The sequence below is a fragment of the Trachypithecus francoisi genome, unplaced genomic scaffold (genome assembly GCF_009764315.1).
Source record: "Trachypithecus francoisi isolate TF-2019V2 unplaced genomic scaffold, Tfra_2.0 Lachesis_group4, whole genome shotgun sequence".
Classification (NCBI taxonomy): Eukaryota; Metazoa; Chordata; class Mammalia; order Primates; family Cercopithecidae; genus Trachypithecus; species Trachypithecus francoisi.
In genome coordinates, this window is record NW_022681469.1 from 56013714 (window position 1) to 56034289 (window position 20576).

The 20576-nt window shown below is 38.3% G+C and overlaps 1 protein-coding gene across 2 annotated transcripts in view; it reads left to right on the top strand.

Moving 5' to 3' along the window:
- Positions 1–20576, top strand: part of RELN (reelin) — a 517743-nt gene that overhangs the window by 264795 nt on the left and 232372 nt on the right. For both annotated transcript variants that reach the window (XM_033192854.1, XM_033192856.1), the window contains exons 9-10: positions 6967–7063; positions 9886–10126. In XM_033192854.1, coding sequence (XP_033048745.1) covers positions 6967–7063; positions 9886–10126 — 338 coding nt within the window. The remainder of the gene's footprint in view (positions 1–6966; positions 7064–9885; positions 10127–20576) is intronic.

The following is a 20576-nucleotide window of genomic DNA, read 5'->3' on the forward strand; positions in this document are numbered from 1 at the left end:
ATTGCTTGAACCCGTGAAGCGGAAATTGCAGTGAGCCAAGATCACGCCATTGCACTCCAGCCTGATGACAGAGTAAGACTCCATCTCAAAAAAAAAAAAAGAACTAGATTTGCAAGCCATCGCGGAATGTGTTATTTAGGAAGCAAATGTGAATTACATGCATATCTTAAATTTATGATTGCAATATTATATCAGGTTAATACTTTTCACATAATTGAGTTGGAAAATGCTGGGATATTACTTTTCTTGGAATGTAACATTTTTAGCTCTCTTTATAGTGCCTTCCCATAGTTTTTTTTTTTTTTTTAAGCAAATACATAATAAAGAAATTCTTTAGAAGGTTAATTTTTGTGTATTTCTTTTGAGCGCCCAGTTAGGAAGTTCTCACGTTGATCTGGGTGAACGATGATCTAAGGAGGTGGTGGTGAAGGGAAAAAACGGGTATAAATTTAATAAATATGTAGGGCTGGGTATGGTGGCTCACACTTGTAGTCCCAACTACTTGGAAGGCTGGAGTGAGAGAATATCTTGAGCCCAGGAATTTGAGGCTACACGAACTCTGATCCCACCACTGCACTCTAGCCTGTGCAACATAGTGAGACCCCTATCCATAAACAGATGAGCAAAAGGAGGGTCTACAGGTTTGGGTGACAGGCTATGAGGGCAGGGAAAGGAGACGAATGGTCAAGGATGTGCAGAGAAGTGATGCCCAAGTACACATGGTATTTCCTCTTGGTTCAGTTTTTCTGTAATCTTCTACCATGGTAAAACCTGAGAGAGAGTTGAGATGATGACTAGCAGCGGGGTTAAAGGTTCAGTCCTTTTGGTTTTTCTCTCTTTATCAAAAACAAGACCATTATGGCCTTAAGTCATGAGCCTGAGTAGAAGCAACAGGACATAAACCCGTCCTAATACATTCATGTACCCTGTGAAAATGTAGCACTATTGAAAAAAAAAAGAAGAAGAAGGAAGAAGGAAGAAGGAAGAAGGAAGAAGAAAGAAGAAAGAAGAAGAAAGAAGAAAGAAGAAAGAAGAAGGAGTGTTTTGTACACCAGGAGAAGTATAGTGAAGTGGTCAAAAGCATAGATTTATATCTACTCCATTCTGAATCTCATTTGTTAGTAGGTGTCCTTGGGTGAAATTTTTAACCTCTTTACCTTCGTTTCCTTACTTGTAAAGTAGAAATGTCTATAGCAGGGCCTATCTGTTCATAACCCCTATAATTGTTCTCTTGAGTTGCTGGAAATTTTTTTGGATGGGTACTATTAAAATTCTAACTAATCAGATTTTCTGGTTTCTTTGGATGCTTGGAACTGCACAATTAAAATTTTAACTCCACTCTAGCAACTGTACAGACCTTACGAAGTGTACCACTTTTCCTAATCTGTCTTACTAGCCTACTCTCAGAGCAGCTCCTTTTTTTTTTCAACAAGTAAAAGGAGATTCTTCTCTTTCCCTACTAGTATATTTGCCAATGATGCTAACAAATAGATGGGCTACTCAGTTAGGTCTCAGTTTTCATATTGTTATTGAATTAATAGCATGTCCAGTAAAGAGTAGGGGAATAGCCAAAAGTAAAAGAAACTATAGAGGAAAAGTGTATTGTAAGTTCTTTAGTAAGTAGTAGTTGAATTTAATATTTTGTCCATGAACAAATATGATCAGGCATTACCTCCTTTTTCTGGGATAAATGAATTTAAAAAATAAATTTTAGAAATATTCAATCATAGCTAAACTTTATTAAATAGTATGCACCAGTAACTATTTTCTAGGTACTTTTCTTGTGTTAACACCTTAATTTTTACAACAGTTCTGTGAAGCAGTTGCTGTCATTTTTCACATTTTACAAGTGCAGAAGTTAGGACACAGAAAGAGTAAGTGACTTGCCCAAGGCCACACAACTTAAGACGTGTCAAAGGTCACACATCTTAGAAGTGTCAAAGCTCAGATTGCAACCCTGGCAGCCTGTCTCCTCTATCCATTCTCCTAACCCTACACATACTGCCTCTCTGGAAGATATGTTATATCAGAGGCAATTTTACTCTAAAAAGTGGAGTACAAAATTATATAGAATTGTTAGTAGTGCTAATAAGCATTGAATTCATTATCATGTAGGCTTCTCTCAAATAAGAAAAATTAAGTATGATCTGTTAAAGGCTAGGTGATACATTATAAGATACACCTACCATCAGATTTTTCTCGTTACTTCATCATATTACAAATTAGAGAACCATTTTTCTATAAGGTTACAATTTTATTACATTTCTTCCTAAACACCAATTTAGGTTTTTTTGTTTGTTTGTTTGTATTTGGGGTGGTGTCTTTCGAAATGAAGAGACACACAGAATATTTGGTTACTGGAAAATCAATACTTCTGATCTTGACTTACTAAGATTAATATGCCCATTTAAGAAGTAAGAATGAAGTATGTGAGGTGATGGATGTGTTAATTGGCTGATCTAATCATTCTGGAATGTATACATATATCATAACAGCACACTGTACCCCATAAATCTGTGCAATTATTATAAATTAAAAATTAAATTAATAAAAAATATTTGAGAGTAAGAGGAAAAGGGCCACAAAGGAGACTCAGAAGCAATGGCCAGTGAAGCAGGAGAAAAATCAAGAGGGTGGTGGAAGTGAAGAGAAGAGAACATCCCAGAAATGTCAGATCAGCCTTGACAAATCCTGCTGCAAAGTCGCATAACCTGAATTTGGGAAAGCAATCTGTTGATTTGGCAGCATGAACTCCCCAGTGACCTGGGGACTAGCCAAGAGTGGTATCAACGGAGTATTTGAGAGTAGAAGCCTGGATGGAGTGGGGAAAAGAAAATAGATTGTGAGAAAGTGGAGGCAATCACTGGATGGCCAACCCCTTGGAGAAGTTTTGCCTGAAAAGGGAGCAAAAGTAGGAAGGGAAGGAGCAGAAGGTGGGGGCATAACATCGAGAAAGTTTTTTGTGTTTTTTTTAAGATGGAAGATGAGTTGTATATTGTTAGATGTTTGTAAGATAATAGACATTATCCAGGAAATTCATTGGGAGAAATTGATGATGCAGGAGGAAGAGTGGAGGACTCTTTAAGAAGCAAGGCAAGGTGGGATCTAAATAGACCACATGAGGAAGTTAACCTTTGATTATAGCAGAAATATTTCATCCACCGTAAGAGGAGGATGGCAGAAAACACTGGTAGGATGGTACGTGTGGATGAGGGCATTATAATCTGTGTTCCTATGTTTTGTAATTACATGTTTTACATTGTTAACCTAGTAAGAATGAACTTACACATAGGATTTTACATTAAAATGCTAGAAAATTTTTAAAAGCCAGAATTTTTATATTTAACTTGATCATACAAAGGAAGTTATTAAAATGACAAATTCATAGGCACAATTGATAACAATTTGCCTTATATTTTATGGGGTTGAGTAAACAATATGATAGTGTGACAGTTGCTATGACTGTAGGTTTATCTTTATCATTCACCAATTTATTTGTCAATTTAAAATCAAGAATTGATAACCAAGACCACTGGAACCATTTACCTTTCACAAAAAAAATCCTTCCTTCCCCCATACTGGGGGCATAGAAGTATTCTGTGTGCATCAGTGTGTGAGGGCCAGATTTCTCAGACTGTGTGGGGACCTCAGTAAATTCATGATGTTTGCTAATTTTATTTATGACTACCAAACCTTAGAAACCCTTAGTCACTTTTACCCTTGTTGTGGGTAAAAATGAAGTATATGGGCTTTGCTCATTTGCCTGAAAGTACAAAAGAAAGTGCTGCATTTGTAGACCATTTAAGTTCATCAGTTCCTCTCAGACCACACCTTGATAGCCATGATTCTCCATTACCTTTCCTTCTTCAACAACTCCTTAAATTCTTAAAAAATTGCTGCCTCAGAGTGAGGGATTACATTGGAAGTGACCTGAAGGAGGAAAACGAACAGGCAAGTAAGATGATATTTTGCATTTGACATTTGAAATTGTCCTTCCTTTCTGGTTTTAAATTTCAACTTTGGCAATAAATATCTCTGATTTAAGAGGGGAAATAAAGAAGTGCCTGTTACAGGTGCTGCCTGCTTAGCATTGCCTCCTCACTCCCTAAGAAGGTACCTTGAGGGGTGTCACAGTGTCTGGGCACAGGGAGCCAGGAGTGACATTAAGCACCTGGATACATGACAAAGGGATGAGCAATGACTAACTCTTTCCTCCTCTCACCCCAGACAGAGTCAAGCAGCCATTTCAATCTAGGCAAGAACAAAACATATTCTGCTGACCAAAGTCTATGGGACAGTGGGATTGCAATTTGGAGGGTTTGTGTGAAGAAAAAACTTACCCAGTTATACATACAGCAACACCGGGCGGGAGTAGGGAATCATTTATCATTGGCCTGGTATGTTTGGAAGGGTAATCTGGTGAGAGTGGCCTCTGAGTGAGGCAGATTTCCAAAGCTGAGGGCTCTCTTGGGAAGTGCTCCTTCCAGCTGGTACCTTCCACCTCAGTTCCTCTGGCATAGGCATTGCCTCTCCACTGGCTGACCACTCATACCCTGAGCCCCAATCATGGTCTTACAGTTGTCCACCCCTCTGTTGGAATCTCTTTGCCTTTTTGGTCATCTTTTTTATTTTTTATTTTTTTATTTTTTGAGACGGAGTCTCGCTCTGTTGCCCGGGCTGGAGTGCTGTGGCCGGATCTCAGCTCACTGCAAGCTCCGCCTCCCGGGTTTAGGCCATTCTCCTGCCTCAGCCTCCCGAGTAGCTGGGACTACAGGCGCCCGCCACCTCGCCCGGCTAATTTTTTGTATTTTTAGTAGAGACAGGGTTTCACCGTGTTAGACAGGATGGTCTCGATCTCCTGACCTCGTGATCCGCCCGTCTCGGCCTCCCAAAGTGCTGGGATTACAGGCTTGAGCCACCGCGCCCGGCCGCCTTTTTGGTCATCTTTTTATATATGAAGGCTTCAAGATAACCCTGGGCTAGTTCTGTTTCTCAGGGTACACATTTGATCTGTAGGAACTGTGCACCTTTACCCCACTGGGGATGGAAGTGCAGCTTTTCCCTCAAAGGACTGAGGAATTGTTATAAGCACAGAGGTAACACGATTCCGCTGACTTGCAGAAAGAGCGCTGGCAACACTAGCTGGGTGAGAACCGGTGAGGCTGGGACAGGGAGACTAACTATTCACTATCACTATTGCAGAGATCTGGCAAGAGCCAGTGAGAGTCCCTTGACATGGCAAGGAAGAGATGCATTCAACAAAAACTAATGTTTTAGATATAAGAAAATGTTACTGAGTGGCTGAGGAAAAGTGAGTCATCTGCTGGGTGCCTTTTTATTTTCTAGATGCATAAAAAAGTTAACCTCATGACACTGAGATGGTAGCATAAGAAAACAGACAAGAGAAGTCATATTTGTCATCAAGGCTATATTTTGACACATTTTTATTTTTGTGTGTATCAGCTTTCCTTCTCTTTCTTAATTTGTAAACAATTCACAAGAAATTGCTTTCTGTAAGGAACATTTTTGGTTATCATTTGTTGAATGCTTTCCTTTTGCAGAGACTTGCCTTATACATTTGCTTTTAAGTAGTTATGGTGTGTAAGACATAAAGGAAGCACACGAGTAACATTTAAATTCTTGAGGCTAATTTGAACTTTCCTTCAAAATCACAGATTCTCTGCTAGACCTCATTCTTGTTTGTATTGAAGTTTGTCCTACATAATCCTTCCTGTCACCATTTCCAGTCGCACAGTTTGATATTTATTTTAAGCACCTGCTCATGAAAAGTAGAATTTTAGCAACAATTAAAGTAGCATAAGGCGGGTTTCCATTTGAGATCAGTGCTGCTCGGTAGCTTTCCTTTGAATATCCTTTTCTTTCATGCTTTTTCACTTACGTTTTGGCTGTGAGAATAAATCTAGGAAAACTGCTGTTTGGCCTTTTAGTACACTGCCAGTTCTGGCAATTACAAACTAACTGGTTTTGTACTAAACGCCACTGAGATAAAATAAATGAGTCTGATTAAAGCTTGGAACCCCTGAGCACTACAAATGTAAAATTTTCAACAGAAGCCATTTGCTGAAACTGAGGCTCCTCTAGCAGATGGGTGAAAGTTAAACATAAATCGCACTATTTTTTTTTCTTTTGATTCAGTCATTTAAAGATAGTATAAAAATTTGTGCTACATCCGTTACAATACTCTTCTGGCAAATGTTTCAGGGCTGTTTTGGGCATTCTGAGAGCTTTGAAATTGGAGTCATGCTATGCTTTATTATATGAGTTCATTTGACATGTGGAAACGGATTCTTATCAGCTTAAAAATTTTCTTTGGTGCTAGTGTTTCCACTATTGAAAATAATCATGATAAATAATCACCAAATATTCACAAAGCGACATAATCTGTATTTGAAATCTGTGATGCTGGGCTATGGGAGAGTAATACAAATCACATCCGTAATAGGACTCATTCGTTTAGTATTTGAGTTTTCTTTACAGTATTTTAGTTTCTCATGTACTGTCTCATCATTTAGATAATACACACACAGAAAAAGAATGGTGTTTTTATTCTTCAGTGGAATGACTTATGTACCATTTAATGTAATCACCCCTAATTGATATTAACTTGCAAGAACCATGATGACCTTATTAGCCATCCCATAATACTTAGTTATTTCTTGGCGTAGCACTAAGTATTTATTTTACAATTTAATTTAGTAGTTCATGTATCTCTAAAGAAATCTGCAATTTTTATTTATTTTACCTTTTTTTCTGGTTCCTAAGATTATTTATCAAATGATAGTTACCAGAACAGATCACAGGAAATTTCAGCATCGTTAGAAGAATGGGGAAGTTACCAGACAAATATCTAATAGTTTAAAGGTTATCTAAAATATTTATCAGAAAAGATAATATGTATTTGCATCATTTTTTAACCTTGAAATTTATTGTTATTACTATTTACAGGGTCAGGTTCATGTCGCTTTAGTTATTCAGACCCCAGCATCATCGTGTTATATGCCAAGAATAACTCTGCGGACTGGATTCAGCTAGAGAAAATTAGGTTTGTTGTAATTTAAAGTATTTTCTTAAATTCTGACATAGATGGAATTCTACTCTCCTATATGCCTTTAATCTACCACCAACTTTTTCTTTAGGGTGAAAAGGACTCTGGTTGTTAATTATGTTGAATTCTATGGATGCGCATATTATGACCGACCCTGTTCGGAGAAGATATTATTAAAAGTGTCATTTTCCATTCAGAACTTCCTCCTGTCAGCAGTACTTATAACAAATTATGTTTGGTAAAAGTAAATTTGCGATCATAGCTTTTATGATAACATTCTCCACAAAATAATATCACCACCCATTGCTCTAGGTGGCCTAACTCCGGCCTGCCTTATGGTCTGGAAGTACATCAAATGACTACTTAAATCCCTTCCAGTCTGTGATGATATTGAGTTAATAGCCACAGGGCCCTTTACATCTAATCTCCAGTTTTGTCACATCCTTTCTAACTTCCCTAAGGCCAGTTCTAAAATTCTATTGTCATAATTGTGATGCGACTTGTAATTACATATTACATTTTCTTTATTAAAAAATATCCCTCAATAAGAAAATAAGGTAGGATGCTTGAGGATGAAGAAATTCGTTCATGTGAAAAAGATTTGGCTAGATTAGCAAAACTCAAATTATGTTTGTCACTACTGAAGAGTTTAAACCGTGAAATAAATTCTAAATGGATACTTAATTTTAGGTATAAGATATTTAAAGGAAAAAAATAGCTTAAACTTTTATAAAGTGATTATTATGATTGGGTTAGCTCTTAAGTTAGCATAACTTAAGTGGAATATTTTCTTATCAGTTTTGTGACAGCTTTCTTTTTTTCTACCGGCTATTTTCTTTATGATAGTTCCATATTAAAAGAACTATTATTTAGGGTAGTAGAATAAATATTAGGCTGTCAGTATAATACCAAGCCAGTTTGTCTAAAGTTTCTTTGGTAGTGGTGTTTAAAAATAATAATAATAAAAACTTTACAAATCTTTAGTCTAACCAAAAACTGAGAAAAGTGTTTCTAACTCATGGATTTTAATACATTGTCTCTCTCTGTGTCAGGACAAAATATAATGTATGGGCACCTGATACAAACTGAGCGCTGACATACTGTGACAATTTTATAACAGAACATTTTGCTATTCTTTGTAATTTCTAGTAGTTATGAAAATGCATTCATATTAAATATTTCTATAAATGGCTTTAAACAAAGAAGCATAAATATTGAAAATTTTACCTGTATTTCCATTTTTCCATTTTTTTCTCTTTCTAGTATGCTATATATCATAGTTTAAGTAAATTATGGTACATATTTCTTGCTGGAAAACAGCTACAAGTTTTTGATATGATGAACAATGAAACTACATATTTAGTTAGAACATATAAAGACTGTGTTCAGCGGAACCCATCTATTTTTCACTAAATGGTACTTTGAGTTTTAGGCCATGTACCAAACCAATGCAAATTTCCCTTACCATTGGAGGTTAGAGTGAAAGTGCTCCCAATCACTACCTAAATATATTCTCTTCATCAATTTCAATTCTTTGGGAAGTTAAAAGCATAGTCATCATGAAATATTTTAAAAGAAAAGGGAATTGATTACCCCCAAAGGTAAGGTACACCATCTATAACTATGGTGACAATTTTACAGATATATATGTGCTTCATTGGTGAGTGAGAAATATGGCTCTTCTCTAGTCCTTTCAAAACTGATTTATGACAAGCCCAGGGTACCGCTAGTTTGCATTTTAGTACCACTTTTAATCTTAGCAAAGGCAATCATTTTTACTACAGCAGGTTTCTACTTTGGTGGAAGAAAATGTTTAATAAAAATATTTTATTATATAGCAGAAGGATCTAGATTCTAGTAGAGGTAATATAGAAAATCATGTTATATCATGTTTTTAAGGATGATCTATATGAAATGGTGAGGTATTATAAGTGAGAGCATTTAATTATGGCAAATCTCACATTTGATACAGACTAAACATATGAAAACATATCTGGTTAGTAGAAATAAAAATAATTTAGATTGATTGTTAAACATATTGCACACAGTGGTTTCTAATAGGTGAATAATTTCAAAGTAAGAATCAACATTAAGATCACAGCTTTGCCAGGCACGGTGGCTCACGCTTGCAGTCCCATCACTTTGGGAAGCTGAGGCAGAAGGGATCACTTGAGCCCAGGAGTTTGAGACCAGCCTGGGCAACATAGCAAGACCTATTTTGATAAAAATAAAAATTAGCTGGGTCTGGTGATGGATGCCTGTAGTCCTAGCTACTCAAGAAGGGAGGATCACTTGAGCCAGGAGTTCAAGATGACAGTGATCTGTGATAGCACCACTGCTCTCCAGCCTGTACAACAGGCCAAGACCCTGTTTCCAAAAAAAAAAAAAAAAAATCACCCTTTTATATTTTTTCTCCTTATTATTGAGTAACCTGTTTTAGATTGTATGTTTGCCATGTGCAAAAAATTGTGCTGGATATACTTTGTGATTTGTAATTTTTTTACATAAGCCATAACAGTATGTGCCATTTTCTCTTTAATTTTTCCCTTACTGACTTACTTGAACATACTTAGTGCCTGACTTGTGTTCCATGTAAACCTTTTGTAGGTATTTATTACTTGAACTGTCATCATTCAATATGAAAATCTTAATAGTCAGCAAATATTAAAAGATTTAAGGGCCACGAGATTGTGGGTATTTTATCGGTAATAAATATAACATTCTTGAGATCATGAAACTACAACCTTAAGAAACAAAATTCATCTCTAAGAAAGAAAAAGTCAACATTGCTGAACTTCCCATCTCTCTCTATGTTGCAGAGCCCCTTCCAATGTCAGCACAATCATCCATATCCTCTACCTTCCTGAGGATGCCAAAGGGGAGAATGTCCAGTTTCAGTGGAAGCAGGAAAATCTTCATGTAGGTGAAGTGTATGAAGCCTGCTGGGCCTTAGATAACATCCTGATCATCAATTCAGCTCACAGACAAGTCATTTTAGAAGATAGTCTCGACCCAGTGGACACAGGCAACTGGCTTTTCTTCCCAGGAGCTACAGTTAAGGTTAGAGCTCTTTTTGGTTTGGGGGTTGTTTTAATCCTTCATCTCCTTTCTAAAAGTAAAGCTCAATAAACCAAATTGTATAAAGATAACTATTTTACCAAAACAACTATTAAAAGAATAGATAATATACTTATTTATCTTACCGTACCTTTTAAGGTTGGAGAGTCATTGGTATAAAACATTCACTTATTCATTCATTTAACAAGTATTTTTGAGAACTCACTGTGCCATGTACTGGACAGAACCCAGAGAATATAACCACAAAAAGTCAGATGTGTCTCTTCCTATTGTGTGGATGTCAGTTTAGTTGGGGGGAGTTAAATATGTCAACATGCAAATACGAAACAGCCTAATGGTTATGATTTGCTGGGAAAGTTCAGAGTATTGAGAAAGTACAATATAACAGTACCAAATGCAGACTTGGGGGTTACAAAGGCAGGGTAGGAGAATAGGGACTCCAAGTAGAGACTCAACAGTACTTTGGAGTTGACCAGGTAGGAGGAATCGTGTATCTAGATTTATAAATCAGATACATTAAGGCTGGGTTGTGGGCTGTGTGTGTCCCTCCACCTCCCCAGGATTCATACATTGAAATCCTAACTCCAATACAATGGTATTAGAGGTGGGACCTTGGGAGGTAATTAAGTGACAAGGGTACAGACACTCCAGAGAGCACGTTGAGAACCAGAAAGTGGCCCTTATTGAACACCAAATCTTCCAGTGCCTTGGTCTTGGACTTCCCAGCCCCCAGAACTATAAGAAATATTTGTTGTTTAAGCCACCCAGTCATAGTACTCTGTTATAGCAGCCCAAACTAAGGCTGGAAGGTGAGAGCACAAAGTAAAAGTCTTAGGCAAAATTCAGAATAGTTGTCTAATACATTTTAAGTTGAGACTTGTGATAGAAAAGTCTGAAGACATGGCCAGTGACAAGACCTTGAAGATCTTGCAAGAGTCTGTAGAGTTTGAATTTTTATCTTGAAGGTGATAGAGAGCCACTGAAGTGCTTTAAACAGGAGCCAATCATATTTGTTTTTGAAATATCCCTTTGAGGATAGAAGACGGAACGGAAGGAAGAAAGAGTGCATCCAGAGAAACCAAATAGGAGGCTTCTTATAGTAGTTCAATGGGAGATCATATTGGCCAGAATTAGGAGTGAGAGGATGGAAAAATGTGGCTATTTCAGTTTTTAGGACAGGGAACAGAAAAGGTTGGGGACATACTGAGAAGATGAAAGAATGTTAGATGTCAGGGACAAGGTGTAGGCAACTGGGTGGACAGGTGCCATTCATTGAAAAGGAAACATAGTGAAGAAGCAGTTTTGCTAGAAGTTGGTGAGTCCCTTTGGACATATCAATTTTGATTATCTTGAGGGAAAACAAGAAGAATGATTTGATGGGAGGGTAGATATTTGGGTGAGAAGCTGAGAGAAAGATCCAAATTTGGCAATCATTAGGCTTATGAATGGGAATTGAAATCATGGGCTTGCCTGCCCAGAGAGTGCATGGAATATGAAATTGCACTTGGGTGATATGAAAATGCCATGAGATCCTCAACTGTATCCTCTCAAGTTTCTAACATATGAAAATAAAATACAAACACAGCTTGGAGAATTTTTTAAAATGTGTCTCACAGCTACAGAACATCCCGAGCTAGAAAGGGGTGAGGATCACAAGAAAAGTAGCAAGTAGAATAGAAAGATCAAGAATGCTCACCTCCTTTTAATAATAGAGTTGAGCACCAGAAAAACTATTACAAATTATTTGGTGAACCCTCAACACAGGAACTCTCCTGATGCAAATGACTTCTTGCTTAACAAGTCAAACCCTAGTCATGTTGCTTTGATTTGAAAGTATACTAATTGACGTGAAGAACAGGCATTCTCTTTGCTCAATACAAGCAGTAAACCTTATGGAAATTTATTCTGACAGAATCTGAAGTCATGGCTCCTTAAAGAGCCATGGATTTCTTTTGTATGAGTCTAGAAAAAAACACATGTCAGAATAGCCTATGTCATATCCCACTACCACTTGATTAAAAGAGGAATTTCTGCTGTCATTGTTCAACATTGGCAAGCAGATGCATAAACCCAGGAGACCTCAGGGCCTGGGATTCACATTTTGCCATGATGATCATTTATCATTTGGTCTGAGTACCCTTTATGGCATAAATGTACTTTCTGTTTCATTTTACAAGCCATTACACTAATCTAATTAGCTATTCGGTTTCTCATTGCATGTATTTGGTACCACCCATGATAAAAATGCATGAAGTGTGGTTTTGCTTCGGTAGTAATTTTAATTATATTACAACTTTATATGGAATATGCTTTGCTTTGTGGTCCCTCATCCTACTCATAAGCTTTCCAATCACACGTTTGAGACTTGCCAAGTGACCTATGTCTATTAAGGAAAAAAAATCATTGTAGTAATGATTTATAACATTATCTTTGACTTGGCCATCGGATAGAAATTTTTCTCTGATGTTTCTTTTTAAAACTTCAAATAAATGCATTAATAAAATCTAAGAATTTGTCATTTTAATTCATTTACATGACTGCCCTTTTTTTTGGTTTCACCATCTGAGAATGAAAGAATTGCTTTTGCCAAGTGATTTAGAATTCTAGAAATAAAAATTGTTTCTTTAGACTGTGTGCAACTTCTTTGTCAAATATTGTTTCTTTACTTGACGGCCTCTGAGGTGAAAGCTAAATACAGCAAATTAGAAAGCATATCTCAGTGTTCCTATTGGTCACAAGGTGTGTTTTAAGCATTGCTTTATTTTGGACTTTTAGTTTTTAGAGTTATATTATTTGTTCAACCTACTCATTAAATGTTTCCAAGATGGCCAGGCACAGAGGCTCATGCTTGTAATCCCAGCATTTTGGGAGGCCAAAGTGGAAAGATCACTGGAGGCCAGAAGTTTAAGACTTGCCTGGACAACATAGAGAGACCCTGTCTCTACAAACAAAAAAAAATTAGCCAGGCGTGGTGGTGCACACCTGTAGTCCCAGCTACGCCAGAGGCTGAGATGGGACCATTGCTTGCGCCCAGGAGTTCAAGGTGCAGTGAGCTATGATCTGAAAAAAAACAAAAAAAAAATTCCAAGGTGTTTCCATCTTGATTATCTTAAAGAGTACATCTAACAGCAATGCTTAACTACAAAATGGAGCTATTTATGGAAAAATTTCCAAGAACAGTTAGGATTACCTTTGACCAAGTAATGAAAGCTACTTTTATTGAACACTTACTCTTCTAGGCACTCACTATTCCAGACGCACACACACATCATCATCATCGTCGTCGTTATCATCATCATCATCATCATCATCTCATTTAACTGGATCCTCATAAACCTTTAAAGAAGATGCTATATTAGTCCCATTTTTCTATGTGTAAAGTGGGGCATAGAGGGTGTTAAATACCTTGTCCAAAATACATCTCTCACCAGTAGCAGGATAAGGATTCAAATCCAGGAACTGACTTTAGAACTCTTGCTCTCAGTTGCCACATAGCTTTGCTCTCACAAGTAGTGACTAACTGACATGTTTCTTGATTGTCTTGTGTTTCTTCCCAACATATACCTGTTAAATTATCTGCATGTTTTCTCCGCCATCACTCTCTGGCTGTAGGTTAAAAGATTCGTGTTTTTCTCATGTCTCTTGATCTTGCTCCAGCTTTGTTCCATGCGTACCACCTGTTCCTTCCTCCAGAAGACTGATTTTGTTGTACGTTACAGTTTAACAAGTGCATCCCAAGCACTGTTTGCTTCCCTTTCTTCCACATCGTAACAGCTGATTTTGTTTTCAAAATTCTAGTCACTGGCTCATCTTAGGCACTGATGGGCAACTATTGTGTATTTCAGGAGGAATACGTATTGAAATATTTCCTTTATGAAGGCAGGGGGTGTTTTCAGTAATCTACAGAGGAGGTGAAATAGAGTAGGGGCCTTGGAACAATAAAGAAAGAGAAATCAACAGTCTAATGTAGCCAACTGCCTGGCAAGATGTTGGAACCAAGGATCATCCAAAGGGATGCCACTGGCAAAAAATCTAGCATCATTCCTTAACACATACTACATTATGCTGCCTCCATGCTTAAGACCTTTGATGACTTCCTATGTAGGCCTAGAGGGTACAAGCCAAAATCCCTGACTTATAATTCAAGGCCCTTTTCAATTTTCATCCAGCCTAATTTTCTTTTCCTTTTTTTTTTTTTTTTAATCTTTTTTCATCCTTTATTTTGTTGTTGTTGTTGTTGTTGTTGTTGTTGTCGTTGTTGTTTTGAGGCGGAGTCTCACTCTGACACCCAGGCTGGAGTGCAGTGGCCGGATCTCAGCTCACTGCAAGCTCCGCCTCCCGGGTTTACGCCATTCTCCTGCCTCAGCCTCCCAAGTAGCTGGGACTACAGGCGCCCACCACCTCGCCCGGCTAGTTTTTTGTATTTTTTTTAGTAGAGACGGGGTTTCACCGTGTTAGCCAGGATGGTCTCGATCTCCTGACCTCGTGATCCGCCCGTCTCGGCCTCCCAAAGTGCTGGGATTACAGGCTTGAGCCACCGCGCCTGGCTTTATTTTTTTTTTTTAATTTTCCTGGATTTTGTTATATTTATTTTATATATGCATACTTTAAGTTCTGGGATACATGTGCAGAACATGCAAGTTTGTTACATAAGTGTATGTGTGCCATGGTGGTTTGCTGCACCTATCAACTCGTCATCTAGCTTCTAAGCCCCACACGCATTAGGTATTTCTCCTAATGCTCTCCCTCCCCTTGCTCCCCAACCCCCTGACAGGCCCCAGTGTGTGATGTTCCCCTCCCTGTGTCCATGTGTTCTCCTTGTTCAACTCCCACTTATGAGTGAGAACATGTGGTGTTTGGTTTTCTGTTCTTGTGTTAGTTTGCTGAGAGTGATGGCTTCCAACTTCATCCATGTCCCTGCAAAGGACATGAACTCATTCTTTTTATGGCTGCATAGTATTCTATGGTGTATATGTGCTACATTTTCTGTATCCAGTCTATCAATGATGGGCATTTGGGTTGGTTCCAGGTCTTTACTATTGTAATTAGTCATCCAGCGTAATTTTCATCCTCATCTCCTGATCCACTGTGCTCCAGCGTCACAAATACAGCCAACTCAGAAATTGTTACTTGCATTCCTTTAGGTGTGGTTTTCCACATGTCTTTATTCCCTTCCTAGTAATTCCCCTCCATCCTTAGGGGCTCAGTTCAAATGCCATTGTCTCTGGGAAGTTTTGCATAGCTAATGTCTCCCTCCTCTTTGTGCTAGTGAAACCATTAAGTTTAACAAACAGGACTTGTCAGGATGGAGACAGGTGACAGAAGAAAAATGCCACTCTTTTTCCACTGGTCATTCAAATTTGCTGTGGCAGCTCCTTTATCCCTGCCCTCTTTGCATGAAACTGGGATAGCTCCTAAGACTGCGGATAGACCAAAAGAGTCATCTAGTTACTTTAGTCTCTCAGATATCTCAGTTCACTATCAATATGATCAGTTAATGATGATAATGCAAGCTCCAGATTTCATCCACAGCTGCTCACCTCCAGCACTGGAGGTGGGGACAGCAATCAGCTCCTTCTCCCTCCTCACTCACCACCCCCAATCCTAACTAGTTTCAGATTCTTAACCCTCCAGGGTTGGATCTGGAAGAAGAAGACAAGGCAAGAGGCATGTATTATTGTGAGCTGGCATTGATTCCGGGGCCTGGCAGGTGATCAAAACTGGCTTTCTATTGAATCTACCAGTAGGTTCTCTGGAAATCCTCCCACTCTTCACCAAAGCTAGGGCTCACTCACCCCAGCATCTCTCACGCAGGTCATGCATGCTTCCTCTCTTAGCATTGCACCTCTGGCTAATGAATACAACATTTTTGTGCTGAGGGCTCCTTGCCCCTTCATAATCCCACTGGGGCAGGATCTTAGACAGCCTAGAAAAGCTGGAAAAATATCAAGAGGATCTAATTTATAAGGCAGGAAGATTAATTTTTAATTCAGTGATGACTTAAAGACACTGCAAATGTTATGAAAGAGACTGGATATAACACAATTGTTAAAACTGGTCTGGGTTCAAATCTTGGCTTAACCATTTGTTAGCCATGTGGTCTTGGGTTGTTGCAGGAAGTCAGGGACCCCTAACGGAGGGACCAGCTGAAGCCATGGCAGAAGAACAAATTGTGAAGATTTCATGGACATTTATTAGTTCCCCAAATTAATACTTTTGTGATTTCTTATGCCTGTCTTTGCTGTAATCTCTGAACATAAATTGTGAGGATTTCATGGATACTTACCACTTCCCCAGTGAGTATCCTTGTGATTTCCTATGCCTGTCTTTACTTTGGTCTCTTGATCCTGTCATCTTCTTTGTAAACTGAGGAGGACGAATGTCGCCTCAGGACCCTGTGATTGTGTCAGCTGCACACATTGTTTGTAGAGCATGTGTGTTTGAACAATATGAAATCTGGGCATCTTTAAAAAAGAACAGGATAACAGCGATGTTCAGGGAACAAGAGAAGTAACTTTGAACTGGCCGCCAGTGAGCCGGACGGAAACAGAGCTATATTCCTCCTCTTTCATAAGCAAATAGGAGAAATATTGCTGAATTCTTTTTCTCAGCAAGGAACATCTGTGAGAAAGAGAATGTGCCCTGAAGGGAGGCCTATAGACGGCCCCTTTTTAAGGCGTCCCGTCTTTTATGGTCAAAGCCAATGGGATGAAATAAGCCCCGGTCTCCTATAGTGCTCCCAGGCTTATCAGATGGACAAAAATTCCCACCTAATAAATTATGGTCAGACGGGTTGTCTGCTCTCAAACCCTGTTTCCTAATAAGATGTTATCAATGACAATACGTGCCTGAAACTTCATTAGCAATTTCAATTTCACCTCATCTGGTGATCCTGTGATCTCGCCCTGCCTCCATTTGGTTTGTGATATTGTATTACCTTGTGAAGTATGTGATCTCTGTGACCCACACCCTATTCGTGCACTCCCTCCCCTTTTGAAAATCGCTAATAAAAACTTGCTGGTTTTACGGCTATGGGAGCATCATGGATCCTGCCGACATGTGATGTCTCCCCTGGACACCCAGCTTTAAATTTCTCTCTCTTGTGCTCTTTCCCTTTCTTTCTCAAACCAGCCTAGACACTTAGGAAATAGAAAAGAACCCGTGTTAAACATCAGGAGCAGGTTCTCCTGATGTTGGGTAAGCTATTTAACTTCTCAGTGTCCTTGCCTATAACAGGAATAAAAATAGCATCTGCCTCATGTTGTCATGACTCAATAAGAAAATATTAAATAATAAATACTGTTAAAGTATAGTATTATTAACTACAAATGATTTTTTGTTTTTATTTTTTAGTTTTTATTTCTATTTTTTGAGACAGAGTCTTGCTCTGTCACCCAGACTGGTATGCAATGGCATGATCTCGTCTCACTGAAGCCTCCACCTCCCAGATTCAAGTGATTCTCATGCCTCGGCCTCCTGAGTAGTTGGGACTACAGGCGTGCGCCACCACACCCGGCTATGTTTTGTACTTTTAGTAAAGATGGGGTTTCTCCATGTTAGCCAGGCTGGTCTTGAACTTCTGACCTCAAGTGATTCACCTGCCTTGGCCTCTTAAAGTGCTGGGATTACAGGCATGAGCCACTGCTCCCGGCCTACGAATGACTTTTTTAATGCTATTGTCAATAAAACAAGTGAATACACAGAGTAGTGAGTATGTGAACTCTCCACTGCTGATCTTAAAAATAATGTTGACAGTGGCAGGTCAAATAGGAAAGATAAAAATAAACCATTGTCATTCATAGTACATTTTACTCTTGTCTTCTTTAGATATTTCTGTTTTTTGGGGGGGGGAATATCTAAACCATTTCATCCGAGCCTATTCTTGTTTATCTCAGGTAGGGAAGAATGATATAGGACCAAATATGGTAATTAGCTTCAGGACTTTATATGATTTGCAGAATTGCAATTACAGTTCACCAGTTTAAATCGGCCCTAGGTTCGTAGAAGGCTTTACCATCTGTTGACATTTTTTAGTAATTAATATGAAGTAGATGTATAACACTATCAGCTTTTAATGTAGAACCTGGCCTTATATTTGTTGTGCTTTTTGAATTGGGGTTGGAAAGCTGAGGAGGACTGTAAATGGTTACAGAATTAATCTATTCTTCTATGTCACCATCTGTTTCTCCTCCTTTCTTTTTCCAAGTCCATGGCCTTGCCTGATTCATCTTGCAGTGTTTTTACAGAGAACTTCCCATGTGGAAGAAAAGGTGTACCACGTTCCTATCCTTCTTCTAATTACCATCATAACTTTTTATTTCCCACAAATCCCTAAGCAGCCCTTTGTTCACTACCAAGGAGGTAGGGCTTTAAATACCAATAAATATAGTGCTACAAGTTCAAAAGCTCCCCAGAGCCCCACCCTCATTAGTAATCTCCCAGAGTAAGCAGCTCATGCACTCAGCAAAGGAAGGTGCCTGAAACTCACTCAGTATCAAATCACCTGTCGCAATTGTTGTTAACGATGACTTTGCCCTCTTTCACAGAATATTGTATCTTTCTTTGTATTTGTGTACATGATTTCCAGAATAATCAAGTATATTTTTCCAGCTGCTCCGATTCTAAACATAAGGGATACACTGTATCAGCTCATCATCTGCAGTTACTAGAATAGCTATTCCTGCCAGGCAGGCCCTCTGTCATGTGGCTGTGGGTGTTTGTTCTACATTTAAGAACAAAAGGCACATTCTTCCTACCCATAGTGGGGGAATGATTAATCTCAAGGAACATCTGGTGCACCAGCTCTGTGAGAATGGTCTTGGTTTTGCCGTCAAGGATTAAAAGATATGAACTGATTTTTTTTCACTCCTTCCATTTACAGCATACAGTAACAAGATTCAGCATATCACCTTGAGCAGAATTCTCATATCCAGGAATGATACTTGCAGTGGCATGAGCACTACATAGATACTGGATAGTAATGAATAATAATAACAATAAATAGTAGTAACCATAGTTATGATAAATAATAGTAATAATAATGATAGTAAAGTATTGATAGCATTTCATGAATGCTTTGTAGATGCCAGCACCATGAGGAAGATCTTGCCATACAGTTTTATATCTAGAGTAGATGGACATTGTGTGTCTGTAAAAACCCTGGATGCTCAGTGCTTAATTTTCCTTAGTCACTCTTGAAACATCTGGGCAAGTCCATCAAAGTCATCTCTTCCCAACCTCTCAAATACACATCCTGCAATCTGAGAATATTCTTAATTTTAAGTTGAAAGAAAAACATTAGACGTAAGTTTTCAGAGGGTCAGCCTGGAGCTGCTGCAGCTGCCTGCTTTCTACAAGTTATCAGTCTCCACAAGTTTCCACAAGTTTGCAGCCCACCAAGAGCTGCAAAGGTCAGTGAAGCGCGTCGCAGAGAACCCAGGAACAATTGATTCAGAAAGAGCTGTGAGCAGGGCTTTTTGTTTTTATTTTTTATTTTTTTGTTCTGTTTTCCTCATCCTTTAATAATACCCCGTGAAGCAGTATTTCTGAATGGATCAATATGCCGTGGAAGTGGATACTGGTCTGGCAGCTGCTGCATTTTGTTTGTTTATGCTCATCTTTGGTGGCAGCCAAAATTTTTATTTTGAAAGCATGAATCATCCTTGAACACTTGGTGTGTGTGTGTCTGTGTGGGTGTGTGTGTATGTTTTCAAAAGAGAAAAAAGGAGTGCTTTGCTCACTCACAGTTAATAAATGTTTGTATCTGCTCAGCTATCCTGGTTACCCTCAGCTTGCAAAGGCATAAATCACTGGTATCTGTCAACTCTGGAAATGACCTACAGATTAAATGCAGATCACGGTGAGATAGGTGCTTTCCACATATTTTTTTATTTTTAAGAAATCTTCCCACTCTGATGGCTGTGCCTGCACCTGCTAATCTTTTTCTATTTATTACCCTAGTTCATTGTGTGGATAGCAAAGAATTCCAGATTACCCTTTCTACACATTTATGTCAACTTGTTTTAAGAAGTAAATCAGCACTAAATGATTATTCTGTTATGAAGATTTGTCCTTTAGAATAGGCTGTGATTTGATCACGTGTATTTAAAAGAAATTTTATTTTTAAAAAAGTAATTTGTTAAATTTTGCAAACTAATATCAAGGATTTGGAGTAACTAAGCTACTGAATTTAGAAGGGTCATATCTTAATGTTTCCTCTACTACTACTTTGAATTTGACTGCCTCGCCATTATTACCTTTACTATTGATAAATATCCAATAATAAAGACAATCTTTCTAGTTTAACAAACATCAAAAGGCCCTAATGAAGATGACAGACATTAGGTAAATCAACGACCAATTAAGGGGAAGCATTAAGTCTGAACACAAGAGTCTATTAATTTTCTGTTGTTCTTGTACCTTATGTATTTGC